Source organism: Trachypithecus francoisi, unplaced genomic scaffold (assembly GCF_009764315.1).
Source record: "Trachypithecus francoisi isolate TF-2019V2 unplaced genomic scaffold, Tfra_2.0 Lachesis_group5, whole genome shotgun sequence".
Taxonomy (NCBI): domain Eukaryota; kingdom Metazoa; phylum Chordata; class Mammalia; order Primates; family Cercopithecidae; genus Trachypithecus; species Trachypithecus francoisi.
Genome location: NW_022681470.1, coordinates 111,940,450 through 111,965,007, shown reverse-complemented (window position 1 = coordinate 111,965,007; position 24,558 = coordinate 111,940,450). Strand labels below are relative to the sequence as shown.

The window sequence follows — 24,558 nt, the reverse complement described above, 5'->3', positions numbered from 1 at the left end:
CTAACCTTTTATCAGTCTTAAGAACTGTGGTGTCAACATGTTATCTTAAATCATTATTGTACAGTGACCATGTCATTGTTGTATCCCCAGGGACCAGCACAGTGCCTAGCATCTGGTAGCATATATTTGTCAAAAGAACAAAGTATTCTCTAACGGCCTAATTCAACTCAACCATCATTAACTGGGTACCCATTATGTGCTAGGTACCATTGATCCAGAGGTGACTGAGCATGGGTGCCACCTGGAGGAAGTCTCAGTCTACGGTGGGGACAGAATGTAACCATCGGTACCACCTTAAACACTTCAAAAAGTACTGTGGAGAATGAATGGATGGCAAACGACTTATCAGAGCCAGCACTGAGGAATGAGCCAAGTCCAGTGGGAACACAGGAAAAGGACCCTTTGCTCTGCTGGGAGAGTCACAGAAGGCTTTGCTGGTGGAGGATGAGATGCGATTTCAGCCTGAAATGAGGAGTTTGTCTTCAGCCATGTGGAGAAAGGAGCATTCCAAGCAGAGGGACCAGTCTGAGCAAAGGCATTCAGGTGTAAAATTATTGCCTAGGACTGGAGTGAGGGATATGTAGTGCAACTGACAAGAGACTCCTCTTCAAGAGCAGGCCACATATCCTTTATTTCCAAGGGGGTGGAAATGGGCAGCCTCACAGAGGAATTGAATCATAATGAATGGAAGAAAGAAAAAGCTCCTGAAGTTGGCATTATAATTAATAGGCTTAGGCTCATCCTACTAGTCCTCACTTAGATTCATTCTCATATAGAAACAAAACGTGATTAATCACCTCAGTAAGTGCAATTTCCGAAAACATCCAGGGAAATCTAGGGTCCAGGTGCAGGACCTTTCCAATCTGAGTTGGATTTTGCCTCCAGGAGAGAGCATGGGTACCAGCCAGCATTTTCATCATCTAAGGGTCAGGTGCCTTGAAGTGTCTGCTGGCACCCAGGGAACAGCCCCCCAGCTTGCTGTCATAGGACACAGCTGCTCCCTTCCTGGTCAGGTAGTTGGCCTCCCTCCCATAATGGGACTTGAGGCTGGGCGGGCTGCTTGGGGACTGCAGAGGAAGAAGGGGGCTGCCGGCAAACCTGCTGACTCAGGCTCCACGCGGGAGCAAGTAACACTGGACTCCTTTCGGCACTCCGAGAATGGGGTGGGGGCGTCTTCAAAGGATTTCCCTCCCTTCCCAGTGCTTGTCCCTGCTCTCGGTCCGTTTTCTGCTAAGATTTGGGGATTTTCAGGCCTGGAGGGAAAGTCCCTTGGGACGATCATAGAAAGAGCGCTAGCACCGGATCAGTCTGGAGAGCGCGGAAGGAAAGGGTCGGTCCGCAGAGGGCGCGGGGAAGGCGGGGTGGGGACGCAGTGGAGCCCGCGCTCCTTTGCTGAAGGCTTGGAAGTGCAGCGCAGAAGACAGAGGGTGACTAGGAAGACGCGCGAGCGGAGCCGGCCGGCCGGAGGGTGGGGGAGGGGAGGCGGGGGAGGCGGCTGAGTGGGCCTCTGGAGTGTGTGTGTCTGTGTCAGTGCGCGTGTGTGTGTGTGTGTATGTGTGTGTCTGGCGCCTGGCCAGGGTGATTTCCCATAAACCACATGCCCCCACAGTCCTCTCTTAAAAGGCTGTGCCGAGGGCTGGCCAGTGAGGCTCGGCCCGGGGAAAGTGAAAGTTTGCCTGGGTCCTCTCGGCGCCAGAGCCACTCTCCGCATCCCAGGACAGCCGCGCGGCCCTCGGCCGGGGCGCCCACTCCGCAGCGGCCAGTGAGCGAGCGAGTAAGCGAGGGCGGCCGACGCGCCCGGCCGGGACCCAGCTGCCCGTATGACCGCGCCGGGCGCCGCCGGGCGCTGCCCTCCCACGGTAAGCGGCGGCCGCGGCGTGGGGCCCGGGACAGGCTGGGGCGGGGGCTCGGCGGCCAGGCGGCCCGGAGCTGCCAGTTGGAGCCGACAGCCTGGGCGCGCAGGCTGCACTGGCCCGGCGTTCCCGCCGCGGACCAACCGCCTTTGCGCACGGACTGGGCCCCTGGCGCCAGGGCGGAGGCCCGTGGCGGCCCTGTAGCTGCACCCGGACTGCCAGGCTTCCCTGGGAAACGGAGGGCTGCTCACCCCATTGCACGGAGGGGAACACTGAGCCACCTGCAGGCACAAGCCCCCGCTCAACCAGGGTGCCCTGCCTGTCTCCGTACCCGCCACCACCAAGGCACGGGCAGAGTGGCTGTGCGCTGAGTGTGTGCCCTCCCCCGTGGGCACCTTCCTCATCGGCCACACACGTGCTTCCAAGGCCCTGCAGGGGAATGGGCGCTTCTGGGCAGGGAAAGTTCAGGGGGTCAACCAGCTTATAGAACGCCAGGGCCTTGCTGGCAGAGGGACGGAGAGGGGCAAGCCACTGCTTGTTCCAGCCCACAGGCAGGAGCTGCGGAGGACTTGGGTGGCTGTTTGGGGGGTGGCGGGGGCGGGGGTCGTGGGGTGGGGGAACGGCAGCAGCCGACAAACAGCCCCTCGCTGGGGCTTCTTGGGGCTAGCTCGGAATCTCTTTTTCTCGCAAATTCTGGTTTCATCGATTGGGGAGATTCTGGGCTTTGTGGTGGTTTATGGTGGTTTGCAGTACTTGAGGAAAATGGAAAGAGGGTTTGGTGTTGCAGAGCTGTGTCCAGGGGCAGGGTCTGCTCCTGACTGTGCAGGGGATGCCCTGCCCCAACTGTGGCAGTAGCAGATGCAGCCATAGAAAGTGAGGGTGGCACTGTTCATGACCAGTCAGTGGGCTCATAATGGGTTTGCTTCTAAGGAGTCCTAGAAGAAAATGAGAGAAGAAACCTGGGGGGGAAAGAGCAGAAAATTATTTGGGGGTAGAGGAGAGAGGGTTGCAGGTGAGGTGAGAGAGAAAGGGAAGAGTGGGTCCACAGAAAGAAAGTGCCCCACTGAGAGAGAGGAGATAGGGTTGAGAGGGGAAGGGAGAAGGGTTAGCCATAGGCAGCAAAGCAAAGCTTCAGGGCTGAAGGGGAGACCATGAGGAAAGAAGAGGAAGACAAGGGGGCTGTGTTTAGACAGGGGAAATCCAAGGGCCCGGTTCTGCCCGGTCTCTCTAGAGGCCTTGTTGAGGGGGAAGATGAAATGGAATAGGATAGGTGGCAGAGGATGCTGGACAGCTGGACGGAGGTGTCCTAGCATCTCTCAGCCTGCAGCAGAGATTCCTTCTGAGGGCTGCTCCCCAGGCAGAAGCCAGGGCTGGGGGTGGGAGGAAGAGGCAGTCAGAGGAGAGCCTGCCCAGCCAGATACAAGCCAGAGTGTTAACCCCCCACTGTCTGTCCAGATCCTCCTGAGGCAGAATGGAGGCCCCAGGTCCAGGAGTATCCCCTTTGGCCACCTTCGAAGTCAGCCTCTCATGTGGTGGCTGCACTCTCCCCACACTGATGCTGGAAATATCACCACAGCCAGACAGCCCTTGGGGTTAAGCATTGCTCCCACCTTGCTCTCCTCCACGGAGGTTGTCGTCCTGAGCGGTCCCTTTCATATGCACCATTCACTCCAGACCTTGAGTGGCAGCCAGCCTGGGGTAGATACACCGTCTAGTGGCCCAGTTTCCTCCAATCATTCCTGAACCTAAGGTTCCTGAGAACCTGGGCCATTGTTCCCACCCAGGGCAACCTCCCCCACAGAGCCTGAAGTCCCCCCAGCCCCCATGACTGTCGTCATGTGCGCTGAGTGTGTGCCCTCCCTCGTGGGCACCTTCCTCATCGGCCACACATGTGCTTCCAAGGCCCCTTCTTCCACACTTTCCCTCCCTCAGATCGGCCAGGACCCTCACCGTCCCTGTGCTGAGTGGTATTAAACTATCCTCTGCCTCTTCCTTCCATGCCTCCCACCCCTCTCCTGCCATCAGCTTCTCCCCATCTTTCAAGGCCTCACTGAGGTCCCTCCTCTCTGCAGTCTCCCTGGTCACCCAGCCAGAGCTGCCTTCTCCTCCCCATAAGGGTTGGCAAGCATTTGGGCTTTTGGTGATATGTAGATTAGCACATTGTTGTGGGCTGTTTCATAGCCTGCTTGTGTTTTTCCAGTGAGCAACTTATTTGCAGTATTTGTCTCAACATCTGGATTACTGAGGCAAAACCCAGAGTCCAGGATAGTGTCAACCCTCACCCTACCCTGCCAGCATTTCCCTGAATCTGGGGGCATCAGCTGCCAGGAGGCTTAGGAGCTCTCAGGAGGTGACCTCAAGCTGGAGAAAGAAAGCCCAAGAGTCCCTCTGCTTTTGGCTGAAGAAGGAGAGACCTAGGGCCAAGGGTAGGGATGAGGAGACCTCATTGAAGAGAAGGAAAAGAGGAAGGAAGAGGAAAGACAGGGCGTCAGGAGCCAGTCCCATCACTCTGGTGCTGAGCAGCTACTGGGCGAGGTGGGTGCTGGGAGAGAAGAGGGGTCTCAGAAAACTTCCCTGCCATGATAAGAGGTGGCTGGCTGGAGGCAAAGCCTGATGGTGCTCAAATAGGCAGGTGGCAGGCAAGAGATGGCCCATTGCTGGCACTGGGGCCTCTGATTAATCCGTTGGACTCCTTTTGAAACACACACCCAGGGCTCCAAGAGGTCTCTGGCAAGGGATGAGTTCCAGTGAAACTGAGTTTGATCCCACCGTCTTTCCAGTGGCAGAGCCAGATCTGCTTTGAACCAGGTGGGAGGAAGTGCTGGGCCCAGGGGAGCTGTCTCTGGCTTGCCATCTGAAAGCTGGTGCATGAACATGAACTTGAGGGCAGTTCAAAAAGTGCTTGGCTCAGTGTTGATGTTGCAGAGACAGAAAAAATGGGTAGATGCAAGTCCTGCCCTCGAGTTTCCTGTGTCATTAAAATTTAGACTGGTAGGCACACCATCTGTGTCACTATTAGTTCAATGTGTAGTTAGGTTTGGCTTAATCTGGGAAGGCTTCTTGTAGGTGACATTTGGGTTGTTTTCATGGTAGAACAAGGTTGTGCTGTGGCTGCTAGAAATCCTGGGAAAGCTGAATTTGAGGGATGCTGTATCCTGAGGTAAGGGGCAGAGCCTGTAGCATTGCAGGTTTGAGGCCTTTGTTTTTCCGCTGTGAGCAGGGCATGGGGATAACTGGGGAGAGTGAGGGCTGGGGAGAAATGACACCCTCTCTGTCACAGACATGGCTGGGCTCCCTGCTGTTGTTGGTCTGTCTCCTGGCGAGCAGGAGTATCACCGAGGAGGTGTCGGAGTACTGTAGCCACATGATTGGGAGTGGACACCTGCAGTCTCTGCAGCGGCTGGTGAGTGTGTGGCCATGCTGTATTCTACCTTCTCCCCACTGGGGAAATGGAGGCAGGAGCCAGGGAGCAGGTCAAAGAGAGCAGTTGCAGGCAGGAAAATAGGGCAGTGCAGGACATTGCTTGTGGTTCCCACTAGCTCCACCAGTGATATCCTTCATTAGCCTTCCCAAAGTTAGGACCTCTGGTCTCCCCAGCTCTGAAGCCCTCTCTGACTCCCCTGCAGGCAGTGGATGGGGTGGGCTTCCAGCTGCTTGCCTGGGTTAGTGATTGCCCAGGAATATCAACCACTGATTCTGAAAAGGCTTCTGAGGTCTGCTGTCCCTCAGTGGGATGCCTCCTCTGGGAAGCTAGCCCAGGCAGCCTGCTGTGTCCAGATGTTGCGTCTAGCTCCTGGACTCTCATGTGTGGCGCCAGTCTGGCATCAGAGCCCCACCCAGATTTGGAGGGGAAGTGCTCACTTAACTCCCAGCCTTCCACCCTCACTTCCCTGGCTCTTGCCCATACCCTGAGGCTGGGATGGCCTGCTCATCTAGGCCATGAAGGAGCCCGTATCTCATTCTAATCAGGCCCATACGTGGTCCAGCCAGGCAGAATCAGGTTGCTGTCATGGCTGCCGTCCTGCTCAGTGGGAATTTACCATCCCTCTGGCCAGCTAGGCAGGGTGGGGCATCACTGGCTAAGGCCAGCTCCAGGGCCCTGAGCTTGGGGCCTGTGGGCTGTGCGTTCCACCTCTTTTGCCCTAGCACTACTTCTCCTGCATATAGTTGCTGTAGCAATCCAATGTAGACCAAGAGCCCCAGCATTCTCTGAGGCTTAAAACCCAGAACTGCTGCTCTGGGGCTAAAGAGGACTTTAAGGGCATCCAGCTCCAACGCCTACAGATGTTCAGTCCCCAGAGCTTGTCCAGCCTCTGCTTGAATTCCTGCCATGAGAGGGTGCTCACTACCTCCCAGGGAAGATTATATCCTATATTCGCCTATAGACATTTCTTTCTGAAAACAAATGGGCATTTGTCAGATTTCCTGGGGTGGCAGATGGAAGGAAAAGACTTGTTGTTCTTCTACAGCCTTCCCCTGGGCATATGGAAGACACTGATCTTCTCCTAGACTTGACTCTGTCTTTCCACATGTGGTTGGCAGGGATGAAGTTTAAACCCCAATCCATTCAGAAGCTAAGGTCCCCGTTCTGAAGAAGGCTGAGTTGAGCTGTAGGTTACCCTGCAATCATTGGCCTGCTCTCTCCTACAGATTGACAGTCAGATGGAGACCTCGTGCCAAATTACCTTTGAGTTTGTAGACCAGGAACAGTTGGTGAGTGATGGCTGTTTACAAAATCCATGCACTAGTCTGCATGCAACTCCCAGGGTGGTGTGTGTATGGGAGCATGAAGGCAGCAGAATGCCTAGAGCTGGAAAGGTTGAGAGTGTGAGGATCCATGGGTGCTCAACTCTGGGGTGCCAGCATCCAGGGCTCAAGTCCACTGCCATTCCCTTCTCCTGGCTTGATATATAACAAACGCTCACTAGGTACCAAGCACTTTGCTAATTTAGTTCTGACAGTACCACTATGTGGTACACAAATACTGTTTATTATCCACAGAGAGGTGAAAGGAGCATAGCTAGTAGGTGGTAGAGGCCTGATTTGAATCCAGGAAGGTTGGCTGTAGGGCTTGAGGCAAATCAATACTTCTTCCAGGTCACATGCTTCGCTTAAGGATGTCACTTCTCTTCACTAGGCCAACCAGCAGGCAGGGAGGCAGTCCAGCCCTTCCTGGACTTGCCCCACACCCAGCAAGCCACCAAGTGCTGCTGGTTCTGCCTCTCAGCATCTCTGGGTTCTGTCTCCTCCATCCCTACCTTCACCCCTCAATCAGTTGCTTGGACAATTTCAGGAGCCTCCTAACTGGTCTCCCTGCTTCTAGTTCACTCTTCATCTTACCACTAGGGGGAATTTTCTGAAACGCCAACCTGCTGCCATTACCTCACTCTCCCAAAACCATCAGGGGCCCCATCACTCCAGAAGAAAGCCAAGGTTGTCTAGCCTGGGTTACACCAGGTCTAGCCATTCTCCACCACATAAACCTGTACACCGCCTCCCCATTCCCTGCTCCTTCCTGCCTCCCATCTTTGCACAAGCTCTTCCCAATGACAGTCATGCCTTTCCACCTGCCCCCCCAGTCACTATTCCACATCTGTTCATCTTTATGCCTCATGCAAAACTACCATGATATCCAGAAGTTGCCCCTGTCTCTGAGCTTCCACACACCAGACCCATATGCACCTCTATTAGTACTGGTGACCACTTCATGGTCCAAAGAATAGCCTCAGTATTTTATTCACTCACTCGCTTGCTCTAGCACTCATGCCTGAAGTAGCATTTGCTAGGAACCTACTGGACTAGATGCTAGGGGTAGGGAGCTAAAGCAGAGTGGGTCTTCAAGGCAACTACCATCTCTTTAGAGAGACAAAACACAGAGGTTATCGTTTGTACCATGAGATAGTCTTTACCCCCTCTATATCCTGGAGGATTTGAAGGGGCCATATGGTAAAAGATTTTTGTGAAAGCAAGCCAACAGGAAGACAGGAAGAAAGGCAGGGGGAGGTTCCCTGGAGCCCACCTTCCCTATGTACATCCATCCTGATTAAAACCTCATATTCCAGAAACCCAGAGAACTCTCTAATCAGGATCCACATTTCCTTCACTCTAACCCAGTCTCCAGTAGTGCTAGATCCCAAAGAGAGAGAAAGACAGGCAAGCTGAGGGCAGCTTTCTCCTCGTTGCTGGCATGATGTGGTCCCTCCCCTGGGGGAAGGGGGAGAGCAAGCTGCAACCCTCCATCTGCCTGGGGTTGGGGGTTCCCAGGCCACAATGGCCAGGCTATAAGCCCCAGGTTCCTATTTTTTCAGAAAGATCCGGTGTGCTACCTTAAGAAGGCATTTCTCCTGGTACAAGACATAATGGAGGACACCATGCGCTTCAGAGACAACACTCCCAATGCCATCGCCATTGTGCAGCTGCAGGAACTCTCTTTGAGGCTGAAGAGCTGCTTCACCAAGGATTATGAAGAGCACGACAAGGTAGAAAGCCCTGAGGCCGGGAGCACTGAGTGAGGGCAGAGGGCAGCTACAGAGGCGCCGCTTGGTCCACAGGCACAGAGGATGTTCGCTCACCTCGCCTCACGCCGTTGCTTGGTCACTCTCATTCATTTGTCATCCCATCAACCTTTACCAGGCAGGAGGCACGAGGGATCATGCTGGGCCCTGACGATGTCATCATGAGCAAAAAATACATGGTCCCACCCCATGCAGCTTATAGTCAAGTGAGCTTGGCAGCTGTTAAACAAACCATGACACCAGTCAATAGAATTACAAACTATAAGGACTGTTCATTCCAACAGCAAGCAGTTTTTGTGTGTCTCTTGTGTACCAGATACTGGAAACACCAGGAAACAGCTGTGATCAAAACAGACAAAAATCCCCACATTCCTGGAACTTACATTTGGGGGTGGTGGTAGTGGTGGTGAGACAGTTAACAAAATATGTATGTAAAATATACAATATGTAGCATGGCAATAACAGCATTGGAGAAGAGTAAACCAGGAATGAGATGACCCGAAGGAGGTGGAGGAGTGAGCTGGGAACAAGAACCGTGAAGGGCTCAGGGAGAGCAACAGGGAACTCAGACTTCCATGGAGTTGGGGAGGCAGAGACAAGGAAGGCTTCTGAGTAAGCAAATATTGATTTGAGCTCCAAAGATGAGTAAGAGTTGAAAGTGGTAAGGCTAGAAGAACATTCTGGAACAGGAAAAGCTATGCACAAAGCCCGAAGGTAAACAAACAGGAAAGTGCACATTCAGGGACCCAAAGGGTTGTAAGCATGGCCAGAACATGGGAAGTGAAGGAGGAAGAGGAGAGAAGGCAGAAGCCAGATCATGTGTGGTTTTAGAGATGTGAGATTTTGTCTTAAGGGTGAGGGAAGCTGTCATGAACAGGATGTGGCTTAGTCTCAGGTTGTAAGACTGAGCTGGTTGCTGTGTGGAGGATAAACCACAGGGGCAGGAATGGAGGCTGGGAGACCAGCAGAAGGTGCGAATCCAGGCTAGACACATTGGCAGCTTGGACAAGGTGGTACAGTGAAGGTGGAGGCAAGAGGACTGGACATTTTCCCATGGGTTTGGGGGGGCCAGAATCAACAAGACTTGGTATGTGCAGTGGATGTGAGAAGCTGAGGGAAAGGAAAAGCCAAAGATGGTTTTTGTCATGAGCACCTGGATATTCCAATGATGCTGAAATGGGGATGATCCATGGGCAGAGCAGGTTTGACGGAAGACAGTTCAGTCTGGGGCACAGCAGATGTGAGGTGCTCATGAAATAGTGAGTCGAGACGTTGAGCAGGCAGCTGGGTGTGCGGGTCTTCAGTGTGACCGGCAATGCACAGATCTATGAGGCATGGGGGTTCAGCTTATCTGTGAAGCCATGGGACTGGACAGCACAGACACTGTGAGAAGAAAAGCAGGCCCAGGAACCCAGCATTTGGAGGGCAAGCAGAGGACGGCGGACTTGGCAAGGGGCAGCCTGAAGGTGGGAGGAAAAGAGGGAGAGTGCAGAGTCAAGGCACTGGGTTCCAAGATGGAAAAAGGGATGGAATTTCATAAAAGAGGGTTGAGAAATCAAGCAAGGTGAGGGCTAAAATTATCCATTGGATTTGGCAATGTGTCACAGGTGCCGGATCAGGGTGAATAGAAAGGAAGTAGAGACACCACTGTGGAAGAACTTGGATCCGAATGAGGGCAGGAAAAGAGATATAGCTGGAGGAAGTATGTGATTGAGGGGGGACTTTTTGTTCTGTTTTTGTTGTCGTTGTTGTTTTGAGACAGGGTCTTACTCTGTCACCCAGGCTGAAGTTCAGCGGTGCAATCACGGCTCACTGCAGCCCCAACCTCCCAGGCTCAACTGATCCTCTGACTTCAGTCTCCTGAGTAGCTGGGACAACAGGCACACCCCACTATGCCCAGCTATTTTTTGTAGACACAGGGTTTCACCATGTTGCCCAGGCTGGTCTCAAACTCCCAGGCTCAAGCAATCTGTCTGCCTTGGCCTCCCAGAGTGCTGGGATTACAAATGTGAGTTACTGTGCCTGGCCAGGAAAACATTTTTAATAAGACAGGTACTAAATCTGTGATTTTCTAACATTAAGATTCCTAAGAATCACTTGGGGAATATGTTGAAAATGCATATTCCCAGACACACCCCTAGAGAGTCTGATATACTGGGTTTAAGAGTGGCTCCAGGGCCAGGCACGGTGGCTCATACCTCTAATCCTGGCACTTTGGGAGGCCGAGGCAGGTGGATCACCTGAGGTCAGGAGTTCAAGACCAGCCTGCCCAACAGGGTGAAACCCCATCTCTACTAAAAATACAAAAATTAGCAGGGGGTGGTGGCATATGCCTGTAATCCCAGCTACTCGGGAGGCTGAGGCAAGAGAATCGCTTGAACTAGGCTGGCGGAGGTTGCAGTGAGCCGAGATCAAAACTCCATCTAAAAAAAAAAAAGTGACCCCAGGAATCTGCATCTTAAGCAGCTGTCCCACTGATGATTATGACCCCCTTGGATGTTCACCCATAGACAGGTGTGAATGCTGTGGGGCAGGCTTCAGGAGAGAGGGTGGTGAAGCTGGAGGAGCTAGCTCCCATCAAGTCTCCGGAGAAGACAGTGGGAGGGATTTGGAGCTCCTGAGGGAATTCAGAGTGAGACTCCATCTAAAAAAAAAAAAGTTGGGCATAGTGAGGTGTGCCCAACTCATAGCCATCTCAGCTCACTGCAACCTCTGCTTCCTAGGTTCAAGTGATTCTCCTGCCTCAGCCTCCCGAGTAGCTGGGATTTCAGGCACGTGCCACCATGCCCGGCTAATTTTTTTCTTTTTAGTAAAGACAAGGTTTCACCATGTTGGTCAGGCTGATCTCGAACTCCTGACCTCGTGATCAACCTGCCTCAACCTCCCAAAGCACTGGGATTAGAGGCATGAGCCACCGTGCCTGGCCTATCTGGTAAACATTTCTTAAGGGCCGACTGTGCACAGGCCAGGGGGATGCAGCGATGCCTTCAAGGACTTCACAGCTTAGAAAAGCCCATGGTTCTTCCCTGTGAAGCTCAGTTTAAGGAAAAACTTGGTATTTGTGATTCAGTGGCAGTTAGGCCCTGGATGAAGCTGTGGGCATGCATGGCATGGCCTTGTGTGAAAGGAGAGGTGGGCCTGGGAGTGAACCCTGAGGGATAGCAGCATTTGGACATCAGGAGGAGAAGGGGAGCTTGGTAAGGAGACAGAATGAACAGCTTGAGAGGTGGGAGAAGACTCAGGATGATGTAGCTTCTCAGAGTTCTAGTAGGTGTAGGAAGCCGGGGCCCCTTGGGCAGCACAGAAGACAGGCTGGGACCTCCTCAGCCCTCCCGCCAAGACACATCAACGCCAGCAAAGGACCCACAGACCTGGCGGCTGCCCCGTTCCCTTCTCCACACTGCAGCTCGATGATTTTTCTCAAACTCAACTCTTACCATGCCACCGCCCACCCCTAACACCCCTTCAGATGTTTTCCCTTTGCTCTGTGGACAAAACTAAAAGTTCTGGGCTTGGCCCACAAGGCCCTCAAGATCTGGCCCTTGCTAACCTCTCTCCTTTTGCATCTCTTGCCATGCTCCTCCTAGATGGTAGTGCTGCAGCCACGCCAGCCTTCTTTTAGTCTTTGGACCTTTCATGCATTTTCTTGCCTCAGGACCTTTGCACAGTCTGTTCTTGCAGCCTGGACAGCTCTCTGGAATCCCATCTCTTTCCTGGTTAACTCTTGCTCATCTTTTAGTTGATTCCTTGGGGAAATTCTCCCTGAACACTTGTTTAGTTTCCCTTGTTGCACACCATCGGATGACCCAGTACTTCTTCATAGGACTCATTGCACTTGTAACAATGTGTTAAGTCCCTGCTGGACTCAGTGTCCAACTCAGCCAGGAACCACCTCTCTTGTTCATTGCGTGATTCCCAGGTAATTACCATATGCCTGGCACATAAACATGTGTTGAATGGGTCGGTGAATAAATGACATATCTCATAACCTCAGGACTCATTCTGCTGCAAACCAGGGGAAAGGGGAGGGAGGAAACAAAAGGGAAAAAGAAGACAGATGTGAGAAAGGCCAAGGGAATTTGACAAACAAGACGGAGACATGGGGCCAATGGTCATGCTCACAAAAGGGGGCCCTGATCTCCTTCCAGGCCTGCGTCCGAACTTTCTATGAGACACCTCTCCAGTTGCTGGAGAAGGTCAAGAATGTCTTTAATGAAACAAAGAATCTCCTTGACAAGGACTGGAATATTTTCAGCAAGAACTGCAACAACAGCTTTGCTGAATGCTCCGGCCAAGGTAAGCATGGCAGGGGCCAGGAAGTGTGTGGGGGCGGTGGTATATGGAATGGGGATTGGGAGGTGAGATGTGAAGCTGGGGGGACCCCTGGGGAGGCAGCCTGGCTGCTACTTGTGTTCCTGTATGCATGAATGTGCTTGTTCCATGTACATATGTGGCTTCACATGCCTCTGGTCCTGGGCACATGTCTTTTCTGATATGTGTGTGCATGCACACCTACTTATGTCTGCATGTGGCAGCGTCAAGAAGGATCATGCTGGTGCCTTGAGATTAGGGAGTGGAAAAGGGAGCCTGTCTTGGGAGCTCTGTAGGTATGGAAGCTTTCCCCACTGGCTCTGCAGGCTGGCTGAACGTGTGGGGGGCTCTGTGGAGACAGCTGACACCCATCTGGGAGTCAGGGCCCTTGCTCCAGGAGCTCTGCTGCGAATCACCATGATACCCTGGCTCCAGAAGTCCCCAGGATGCCTTGGGCGTTCCCTCAAGGGACAAGGCTGGATTTGAAGTCTGAGCATCATTGGAACTCCCAGGGCTGGCTCAGCTGCATACATGTGTACACTGCGTGTCCTCGTCTCTGCGTCTCATGCCACACATGCCCTCCTACATTCAACCTTGCTTCCCAAGGCAGGGTCTAGGGCCCTGCAACCTGCCAGTGGCCAAGTCTGGTCTGGTTGCTTCAATCCCAAGGCTTCAAGACTTGGCTGCATTCTAGCCCCAGCTTGTTCCTGCCTGGGGCTGTGGCTGTGGCTGTGCGGCTCCTGGCTATGCATGAAACCAGTGTCTTTGGGGCTTGAAGTTGTCTTGTGTTGGTCTGGAAGGCAACTGTTCAACCTCCTGACCTGGCTGCTGCTCACCCCTAGCTTGGCCTGTGGCCAGTGGGTACCCCTGCATGGACTGTTCTCTTATCTTCCTTCTCCCCAACCCCTAGTGTGTGCATCTCAACCCTGTTCTTTGTCACTGCCCATGAGACCCTGCATATGGCACCTTCCCTGTGTTATGAGCACCCACTCTAGTCCCATCCTCTTCTCAGCCCCAGGGCTGAGCTAGGAGATGAGGGCCCCCCAGACTCATATTCCCCTCTTGCCCCGCTCTAGGAAAGCTGTGCTGGAGGCTAGTGACTCTATCTCCTCCCCATCTTTCTCTCTCCCTCTCTCTATGGTTCTTTCAGATGTGGTGACCAAGCCTGATTGCAACTGCCTGTACCCTAAAGCCATCCCTAGCAGTGACCCGGCCTCTGTCTCCCCTCATCAACCCCTCGCCCCCTCCATGGCCCCTATGGCTGGCTTGACCTGGGATGACTCTGAGGGAACTGAGGGCAGCTCCCTCTTGCCTGGTGAGCAGCCCCTGCGCACAGTGGATCCAGGCAGTGCCAAGCAGCGACCACCCAGGAGCACCTGCCAGAGCCTTGAGCCGCCAGAGACCCCGGTTGTCAAGGACAGCACCATCAGTGGCTCACCACAGCCTCGCCCCTCTGTCGGGGCCTTCAACCCCGGGATGGAGGATATTCTTGATTCGGCAATGGGCACTAACTGGGCCCCAGAAGAAGCCTCTGGAGAGGCCAGTGAGCTTCCTGCACCCCAAGGGACAGAGCTTTACCCCTCCAGGCCAGGAGGGGGCAGCATGCAGACAGAGCCCGCCAAACCCAGCAACTTCCTCTCAGCATCTTCTCCACTCCCTGCATCAGCAAAGGGCCAACAGCTGGCAGATGTAACTGGTACCGCTTTGCTCAGGGTGGGTCCCGTGAAGCCCACTGGCCAGGACTGGAATCACACCCCCCAGAAGACAGACCATCCATCTGCCCTGCTGAGAGACCCCCCAGAGCCAGGCTCTCCCAGGACGTCACCACTGCGCCCCCAAGGCCTCAGCAACCCCTCCACTCTCTCTGCTCAGCCACAGCTTTCCAGAAGCCACTCCTCGGGCAGCATGCTGCCCCTTGGGGAGCTGGAGGGCAGGAGGAGCACCAGGGATCGGAGGAGCCCCGCAGAGCCGGAAGGAGGACCAGCAAGTGAAGGGGCAGCCAGGCCCCTGGCCCGTTTTAACTCCGTTCCTTTGACTGACACAGGCCATGAGAGGCAGCGCGAGGGATCCTCCAGCCCACAGCTCCAGGAGTCTGTCTTCCACCTGCTGGTGCCCAGTGTCATCCTGGTCTTGCTGGCCGTCGGAGGCCTCTTGTTCTACAGGCGGAGGCGGCGGGTGAGCAGATCCCCATGAGGAAAAAGAGGGCGTCCCTTAGGGCAGGGCAGAGCCTGGCAGGGGTGCAGGTGAGGGGGACAGCTCGGTTGTGGCCTGAGTTCTTCAGACGCAGAGAGATAGGGGCTGGCTCAGCACAGAGGATGAGAGGTAGAAATTGAGGATTGCTTCGAGAATTGGGAAGGCTCAAGCTATAAGGTCAATGGGAAGGGAGTGGAGCAGAAGGGAAGGGGAGAGAATATTCTTGGGCTGACAGGAGGATGACATCCAGACGGGCGGGGAGCTGGAGGAGGAGAGCAATGCTGTGTGAGTGTGTCAGGGCGGGCGTACACTGGGAGTTCTGCAGAGCCTGGGACAGGAGGACTGATAGGAAGCAGCCTGCAAGGGCGTGGGGAGAGGAGAGGGAACACCATCAGCAGAGAGACCTCACAAATCACCCTTAGGCCTCTGGCTGATCCCCACTTTTGGGAAGCTGAGAGGACTCTTGCAACTCTGTCATAAATACCTGGGGCAGCCCTTACTGGGGATGGGGCCACCGTCACCCCACCCTCCCCCGGCTCCTCAGTGAGATGCTCTTTCCTGTCCTCAGAGCCATCAAGAGCCTCAGAGAGCGGATTCTCCCTTGGAGCAGCCAGAAGGCAGGTGAGAGCTTGAGGTGGGGCTCTGGGAGGCACTGGGGGCCTGGCTTGGGATCTGTTTCCCCTCTTCGTGGTGGTGGGGCTCTCCTGCTTGCTCTGAGGAAATGGAGCTGCGGAACAGGATGGGGTAGACACGGTCTTCTCTCCTTTCCCAGATATCTGGGCTTTTTCCTGATTTCTCCGTAGTTAGACAGTTCTGGGTTTTTTCAATCTGGGAGGGCCTAGAGCATGTGTGGGGCTTAGGGGTAAACTTACGGGGTCCCCTTACTCCCCTGCTCCTGCTGATGTCTAATGCCAGTGCTGTGCTCTGCCTACAGCCCCCTGACTCAGGATGAGGACAGACAGGTGGAACTGCCAGTATAGAGGGAATTCTAAGGTAAGATTCTGATTTTGATCTCCACTCCTAAAACTTAGCTATACCCTTTTCCAGTCACCCTCACCTGTTGGTGACACCAATTCCCCTGAGACCCCCACACTGACTCCCTTGCCTCTCTCCAGTTCCCTTTCTATACATTGCCAGCCAGGTCCAGCCACCCTCTCCTTTCCAGGTCCTCAGCTATCCCCCAGCCCCTCCATTCCATCCACCCCCGCTGAGGCCAGGGACTATTACCTCTGCACTGGGCTTCTAGGGTTGCTGCTATCTTTGACCTCAGAACAGCTAAACCCCCCTTCTTCATATGTGGCCTTTATAAGGTCTTTACCCGCCTGGGGAATCTTCAGTAGCTCTGTGTGGCAGCCACTGCAAGCCCTATATTCTTGGCTTGGCTGCCAAGACCCTCCAACAGCAGCTGCTTGCCAGATCGCCCCCACACCACCAGTTGTCCCTCCTCCCCAGCCGAGGACAGTTCTGCTTCCTTGCTTTTAGGATCATGTTGAGATAGAACCTGAGTCTTGGAAGGGCTCTCAGGGGTCATTTGGCCCTGGGTCATACCCCAAAAGGACTGCCCCTCTCCATGTCCCCAACAGGGAGCCAGCCAGCTGACTGTCACACACTCCCAGTTCCAGGCCAGCTCCCTGCCTAGCCACAGCCCGTGCCATCTTCCAGTCAGACTGGGAGAAACGTCTTCCTCATGCGAGGCAAAACTGGCTTCCCTGCCCCCTCCATATTGCTCCTCCCTTCTGTTCTCATGAAAGCCCTCAGATATTTCAAGTCAGGTATCCACGTCCCCTTTGAGAATTCTCTAAGCTAAGAATGGCCAAGTCCCTCAAACGTTCCTTATATGATATGGTTTTCAGACCCCTCACCATCCTGGACACACTCGTTTGTCAATGTCCCTCTGAAAATGTGGCGCCCAGCCCTGGACACAGTACTCCAGATGTCTGACCAGCTCAGAGAGAGTACAGTGGGACTGTTACCTTCCTTGATATGGACAGTATTCTTCTATTTGTGCAGATTAAGATTGCATTAGTTTTTTTCTTAACAACTGCATCATACTGTTGTCATATGTTGAGCTTGTGGTCTATTAAAACCCCTAGTTCCGTTTCCCATAAACCTCTGTCAAGCCAGACCATCTCTACCCTGTACTTGGACAACTTAACTTTTTTAACCAAAGTGCAGTTTATATTCACCTTTGCTAAAGCCACCTTGTTGGTTTCTGCCCATCACCTGAACCTATTGAAGTTGTTTGAAATCCTAATTCTGTCATCTCTGTAGCCCTCCCATTTGTGGCTCCTGCACATTGATGAGTGCCTGTTGTTGTCCTTGCCCATATTGTTGATGTAGCTGTGACCCTATTGTTCCTTACCTTTGGCCCCCACAACCCCAGCTGGCCCACTTCTTCCCCCCCCACCCAAGCCCACAGCCAGCCCATCAGGAAGCCTTCCTGGCTTCTCTACAACCTTCTGACTGCTTCTTTCAGTCATGCCCCTCCTGCTCTTTTGTATTTGGCTAATAGTATATCAATTTGCATTTATTTGGATGTTGTTTTCATATTTTTTAATCTTATTTTATATGTATGTGTACATTCCACATCCCTAAGATTGTAAGCCCCTTGAGGGCAGGAACTGTCTTCCACTATTTTTGTGTTTCTTTTTCCATCCTGGGTTCTACTACAGAGAAGGCCTCTCCACATTTGCCAAACATGAAATAAATATTGACTGACTGGCTTCAGGGCTGACTCACGGACTGACCCTGACCAGCTGTCTCTAACTGACCAGCCTCTAGCTGACCAGTTAACCAGCTAACTGACTGACTCTGACTGACTGGCTGACCAGCTGGCTGGGTGAATGACTAACCAACCAACTATCTTGGTAACTGGCCAGCTGTTGCTTGGGGAGCCCATTGAGCAACTGACTAGCTGATTTCCTGACTAATTGGCTGGTTGGCTGACTAGCTGGGGGGGCCGAGTCAAGTTTCCAGTCACATTCTTTACCAAGTACAAGCCAGCGCCGCAGGACTCTCCCATGTGTGGAGTGACAGGTCTGGGCCCCCTTCTAGAGAGATAGGGAATTTGGCAAATGCTCAAAACCAGGGGAACCTATTTAGACAAGAGCCAGCAGTAACAACATACCTAGAATCCTGGGGTCTACCTTGTCAGTGGGGTGGGCTAAGATGGGTGAGTGGATCAGCTGGGGCACTGGCAAGACTATGAAATGACCCAGGCCTCCTCAGAACTGGTGGCTGGTGGCTCAGTGCCACAACACCCTTCCCACTGGTCGCCTGTCCCCAAAACCCCTCGCCACGGTCTTGGCCCTCTGTCCCATCCCTCTACATGCCCACCCTCCTTTCCCTACTTGCTTATTCTCAGGCCCGTCCCAAGCTTTCATTTTCCTCCCTTCAAGATTGGAGAGGGAACCCGGGGCAAGGGGCTACATCCAGATCCCACTTGGCCCAGCAGGTCCAGCCCTAAGGTGGTCTCCAGGCCAGGCACCAGTGGCCTTGGAGAGATTGAGTGCCAGCCCCTAGACTGACTGCTGCTCTGATGGAAGAAGTGAGAGAGGGAAACATAGAGGCAGAGACTGAGATAGGGACTCAGAGCCACAGAAAATGCAGACACCAGCACCTCAGCCCTAAGCAGCTAGGAGATGGGGCAGCAGGCTGGAACTTGCCCACTGGGTCCTGGGCCTTAGCTGGGCCTGTGGCCTGGCTGTACCCATCATGGCTCATGTCCAGTTTATGGTTCCCCTTCTTTCCCTCTAGAGCATGGGAATGGGCAAGGAGCCAGAGGCTGTGGTTCCATCTTCCCTCCTTACCCAGTAGGGCCTATGGATGTTAGGGAGGGAGGCTCCACACAAGGTCCAAAGTCAAACTGTTGGATGGGGTCCAGGGGATTTCTGCTCTGGGAACAAAGCGTCCTGAGGATGCTGGGCAAGGGGACAAGGATGGGGGTGGAGCAGGAGAGGACAAGGCCCTGACTCCCATGGATGATGCAGGAGGCAAGGCCCTCGGCCCATCCAGGAGGGGCTGGGTTGCTTAGGGGTCAGCGTGCCAAATGGCAGTGTGGGAATTTCCTTGTCCCGGCACTACCTCTAGACTTTTCCTCTCTGGGGCAAGTTCTTCCTCTTCAGCTAGCTCTGCCCTACTGTCTTGAACATCATATGTGATGCCCCTCTGATGAATGCTGTGGAGGTGGAAATGAAAGATTCTTCTTTGCTAGTGTTAGCAGGAATCACCTTTTGTTCACTGGGCCAAGGCCATTGAGATGACATTGCCTGAGGAGGGGTCCAAAGACATTCAAGTGCCCGCTTTGCTCCTCATCAAAGCCCTCTGCTTGAGGAGTAACCCCTCTTCCCAGCCCTGCCCAGACCTCTCCTGGGCCCCGTTATCTTCCAGTGAGGCCCTGATTCCCCAGGAGGAGATAGGAGGTGAGGCCAGTTTGGCCAGAGGCCTGGGCTGGTGCCAGAGAAAGCCGCCTGGTCTCTCTGTGGTGTCTGGAAAGGCTAGGGAAGGGAGGAAAGGAAGTCCTGCCTGCAACACCGCCAACAGCCCACAGGAATGCCACACCTCCCAACCCATGTCCTCAACGACCCTCCCCACACTCCCACTCTGCTGACTAGCCTTTCCTTCTCTCCCACAGCTGGACGCACAGGACAGTCTCTCCGTGGGAGGAGACATTATGGGGCGTCCACCACCACCCCTCCCCGGCCATCCTCCTGGAATGTGGTCTGCCCTCCACCAGAGGACCGGACCAGAGCAGCCAGGCTAGGGCCCCTCTGTCTCAACCTGCAGACCGTTGACTGAGAGAGGCCAGAGGATGCTCCCCATGCTGCCACTATTTATTGTGAGCCCTGGAGGCTCCCATGTGCTTGAGGAAGGCCGGCGAGCCCGGCTCAGGACCCTCTTTCCTCAGGGGCTGCACCCTCCTCTCCCTCCCCTCCATGCCAGCACCCAGGCCAGGGACCCATCAGCCTGTGGTTTGTGGGAAAGTAGGGTGGACGTTGAGGAGTGAAAGAACCCTGCACCCAGAGGGCCCGCCTGGTGCCAAGGGATCCCAGCCTGGACAGGCATGGACCTGTCTCCAGAGAGAGGAGCCTGAAGTTCACGGGGCGGGACAGCGTCGGCTTGATTTCCCGTAAAGGTGTCAGCCTGAGAGACGGGAAGAGGAGGCCTCTGGACCTGCTGGTCTGCACTGACAGCCTGAAGGGTCTACACCCTCGGCTCACCCAAGTGCCCTGTGCTGGTTGCCAGGCACAGAGGGGAGGCCAGCCCTGCCCTCAGGACCTGCCCGACCTGCCAGTGATGCCAAGAGGGGGATCAAGCACTGGCCTCTGCCTCTCCTCCTTCCAGCACCTGCCAGAGTTTATCCGAGAGGCCAAGCAGAGGCTCCCCTCATGAAGGAAGCCATTGCACTGTGAACACTGTACCAGCCTGCTGAACAGCCTGCCCCCGTCCATCCATGAGCCAGCATCCATCCGTCCTCCACTCTCCAGCCTCTCCCCAGCCTCCTGCACTGAGCTGGCCTCACCAGTCGACTGAGGGAGCCCCTCAGCCCTGACCTTCTCCTGACCTGGCCTTTGACTCCCCGGGGTGGAGTGGGGTGGGAGAACCTCCTGGGCTGCCAGCCAGAGCCGGTCTTTAGGCTGTGTTGTTTGCCCAGGTTTCTGCATCTTGCACTTTGACATTCCCAAGAGGGAAGGAACTAGTGGGAGAGAGCCAGGGAGGGGAGGGCACAGACAGAGAGGCTGCAGGGCGAGCTCTGACTGAAGATGGGCCTTTGAAATATAGGTATGCCCCTGAGGTTGGGGGAGGGTCTGCACTCCCAAACCCCAGCCCAGTGTCCTTTCCCTGCTGCTGACAGGAACCTGGAGCTGAGCAGGTTATCCCTGTCAGGAGCCGTGGGCTGGGCTGCATCTCAGCTCCACCTGCATGGCACCCAGCTCCCATCCACTTCTCACCCTTCTTTCCTCCTGACCTTGGTTGGCAGTGATAACCTCCAACTCTCACCCACCCGTCTACCATCACCTCTAACCAGGCGAGCCAGGGTGGAAGAGCAATCAGGAGAGCCAGGCCTCAGCTTCCAATGCTTGGAGGGCCTCCACCTCGTGGCCAGCCCATGGTGGTGGCTCTGAGGCCTAGGCAACAGGCGACAGGGCTGCCAGTTGCCCCTGGGTTCCTTTGTGCTGCTGTGTGCCTCCTCCTGCTGCCCTGGGTCCTCCACTGAGAGACCCTACCCTACCTGGCCACTGGGCCCGTGACTTTCCCTTCGTGCCCAGGAAAGTGAGGGTCTGCTGGCCCCACCTCCCCTGTCCTGATGCTGACAGCTAAGGGAAGGGCAGTGAACTTGCATATGGGGCTTAGCCTTCTAGTCACAGCCTCTATATTTGATGCTAGAAAACACATATTTTAAAATGGAAGAAAAAAAACAAAAAAAAAGGCATTCCCCCTTCATCCCCCTACCTTAAACATATAATATTTTAAAGGTCAAAAAAGCAATCCAACCCACTGCAGAAGCTCTTTGTGAGCACTTGGTGGCATCAGAGCAGGAGGAGCCCCAGAGCCGCCTCTGGTGTCCCCCCAGGCTACCTGCTCAGGAACCCCTTCTGTTCTCTGAGAGGTCGAGAGAGGACATTGGCTCACGCACTGTGAGATTTTGTTTTTATACTTGGAAGTGGTGAATTATTTTATATAAAGTCATTTAAATATCTATTTAAAAGATAGGAAGCTGCTTATATATTTAATAATAAAAGAAGTGCACAAGCTGCCATGTGAGTCGTGGGAAAGTTGCTTTTGGGGTGTGGGTGGCAAACATCAGGGTGGGTGGGCGGCAGTTGCTGGATGAACCCCAGCTCAGAGAACCTTTTTCCACAAAACACAGGGGAGGAAGGTTCTCTCCAAGTTTCAGTCTTGTTACCAAAACCTCCTGTATTATTGCTGTCCCAAACACATTCATCTGCATATCTGGTCGTATTGGGCAGAAAGTGGCCAAACCCCAGGCCTGGTCACCAGCCCCTGCTCCTGCCCAGCCTAGGAAAATGGCTGGTTGGGCTCTGTCCAAGGACCCCGGGGGCCTGTGAGGATAAGGCTCCTTGACCGTTGAGCCCTGCTGACCAGGGCAGAGGGAGCTGGCTAGGTCCTTGCAGGCTCTGAGGTGAATGAGTCCTGTTTCCAGGCTGGGAAGTGAGTGTGTTTAGCGGGGAAGAGCCAGGAGTCTGCGTGAGGGCCCTCGTTCGGGCTTGACCTTCCTACTGGAGCTGGAGAGGAGACTGAGGGTGTGGCTTTCCATGGGGAGAGGGGCGTTAGGCAGGGCCAGAGGAATTGAAGGCCCAAACATACACCCTGGGCAAAGCTATGACAAGAGGGACCTCCCAATCCCTGAGGGTGTGGTAGACAGCTTTGGATTAGTGATTCCCAACGCTGGCTTCCAGGAGAATCACCTGGGTTGTTTTTAAAAAAAAAAATCTGATCCCCTGAGCCCCAACCTAGATCAACGAAATCGAATCTTAGGGGCGAGGCTCAGGCACCAGGTGTCAGAACTTTTAAAAAGACATCTCAGGTGATTCCACTGTGATCCAGGATAAGAAGTATCTAGAGCTGCACTGTCAAGTATGATGGCTATTTAAGTTAAAATTAATTAGAATGAAATAAAAGTAAACATTCAGTTCCTTAGCTATACTATCCACATTTCAAGGGCTCTGTAACTACATGTGGCTACCATGTTGGACAGCACAGAAGTACAACATTTGCATCATTCCAGAAATTCTACTGGACAGCGCTATCCCAGGGATTAGGTCCTTGGACTTAGGGACCAAGGATACAGGGCCAAGATTGGCATCAAGCAAATTTGACCACGGGCTAAGTGTTCAGGCGTCTCAGTCACCCCTTTCTGTGCCCTCACCCCTACCACCCTGTCCCTTATCATTTCCCTTAAGAGGACTTTTCCCTTTCTATCAAAAGAGCTACAGAAAAGATTTTGGAAGAAACTTAACATTTTATCGTTCAAGGCCCCTCTGAGAAGCCTTCCCAGCCTGACTCGAGCTCCTGAGGCCTACCCAGGTTCAATTCCTTCCCCACCTGTGCTTCTCCAGATTTGGAATTTGGAGCCTGTTTGTCTATCTGTCCCACCAGGCCATGATCAGTGGCAGACACTGCTACATCCCTCCTTTTATTAAAGGGGGACGTGCACCTAGTGCCTTAGTGCCTAAGAGTATCTGGCACTCGGCAGGTGCTCAGTAATTGTGTGCCAAAGGTTAATACTGAAAGCATGAACAGAGGCATCATAATGCAAATTCTGACCAGATGTAATGGGTGGCCTTTTCTAGAGGCCTTATTGGTATTAGCAAATGAGAGTAGTATCTAATAACTACTGTTCAATGGCCACGCAGAAGGATTTTCAGCAGAGGAGTCTTCCTGGCTTCTGACAGAGATGGGGCTAGGTTAGAGCCCTTCCTGATCACTGGGCGGTGGTGGATGGAATGTACACCTCAAAGCCTCTAAGCAAGGATTGGTGATGAGGGGAGCAAAAGATCCCTTCCCCTTAGCTGCCTTTCCAAAACCCCCAGAAAGAGCTGAGAATCTCAGCAGGCCTTTCCTGGGCTTCATGTGCTGCAGGGGCTGCTTGGGAAGCATCATACCTATACAGTAATATTCGCTTTGAATTGAGAACCAGAGAACTGGCTGAGGGTGGTGGCTTACACCTGTAACCTCAGCACTTTAGGGAGGCTGAGGTGAGAGGATCACTTGAGCCCAGGAGTTTGAGATCGGCCTGAACAACATAATGAGACCCCATTTCTACAAACAAAAAACTAGCCAGATGCGGTGGCACACACCAGTAGTCCCAGCTACATGGGAGACTGAGGTGGGAGGATAGCTTGAGCCGGAAGGTTAAGTCTGCAGTCAACCCTGATTGTACCACTGCACTCCAGCCTGGGAAATGAAGCAAGACCCTGTCTCAAAAACACCAAAACCCAAAAACCAACAGAACTTAGGTTCTTTACTTGAATCTCTCATTGGCTCTTACTGTTTGACCTTGAGTAAGTATTTAACCTCTCTGAACCTCAGGCTTCTCCTCATCTGTAGAACTAGTTTAAGAGTACAAACCAGGTGGCTGGCTACGGTGACTCACACCTGTAATCCCAGCACTTTGGGTGGCCAAGGCAGGCGGATCACCTAAGGTCAGGAGTTCAAGACCAACCTGACCAACATGGTGGAACCCCCGTCTCTACTAATAATACAAAAATTTGCTGGGCATGGTGGTGCACGCCTGTAATCCCAGCTACTCGGGAGGCTGAGGCAGGAGAATCACTTGAACCCGGGAGGCATAAGCTGCAGTGAGCCGAGATCACACCATTGCACTCCAGCCTGGGCAACAGAGCGAGGCTCCATCCCAAAAAAAAAAAAAAACAAAAACAAAAGAGTACAAACCAGGTATACCTGGACTGCAGTTCAAATGAAGTGACAAACCCGAAAGCACTTTGTGGGCTCCAAAGGGCTGCCCCTGAATAAAATGTGTACTGGTAACGTGCCTGCCAGCTGGTCCAACAGTGCCCAAGCCAAACAGAGAGCTCCCCTCTGGGCAAGCCGTGGGGGACCAGCATGCTACCAGGGCCTGGCTGTTCTCAGAGGAAGGTGGCAGAGCTGGGTGCTTCCCACAGGGATGAGCAGTTAGAGAGCTTGTAGCTCAGGGATTTCTG

At 53.8% G+C, this 24,558-nt stretch overlaps 1 protein-coding gene across 3 annotated transcripts; it reads left to right on the top strand.

Annotated features, from left to right (window-relative positions):
* The first annotated feature begins 1,404 nt into the window (after positions 1-1,404).
* On the top strand, positions 1,405-21,630 carry CSF1 (colony stimulating factor 1). Of its 3 annotated transcripts, XM_033195564.1 has the most exons (10): positions 1,405-1,427; positions 1,610-1,859; positions 5,134-5,256; positions 6,504-6,566; positions 8,162-8,332; positions 12,517-12,664; positions 13,830-14,854; positions 15,441-15,493; positions 15,807-15,865; positions 19,506-21,630. In XM_033195564.1, the coding sequence occupies exons 2-9, from the start codon at positions 1,821-1,823 to the stop codon at positions 15,850-15,852; spliced, it is 1,668 nt and encodes a 555-aa protein (XP_033051455.1). In that variant the 5' UTR covers positions 1,405-1,427; positions 1,610-1,820; the 3' UTR covers positions 15,853-15,865; positions 19,506-21,630. The 3 variants fall into 3 exon arrangements, with proteins under 3 accessions (XP_033051455.1, XP_033051457.1, XP_033051456.1); XM_033195566.1 differs by having other exon boundaries at positions 1,406-1,859; positions 14,724-14,854; XM_033195565.1 differs by lacking the exon at positions 19,506-21,630 and adding an exon at positions 16,726-17,403 and having other exon boundaries at positions 1,406-1,859.
* The last annotated feature ends 2,928 nt before the right edge of the window (positions 21,631-24,558 follow it).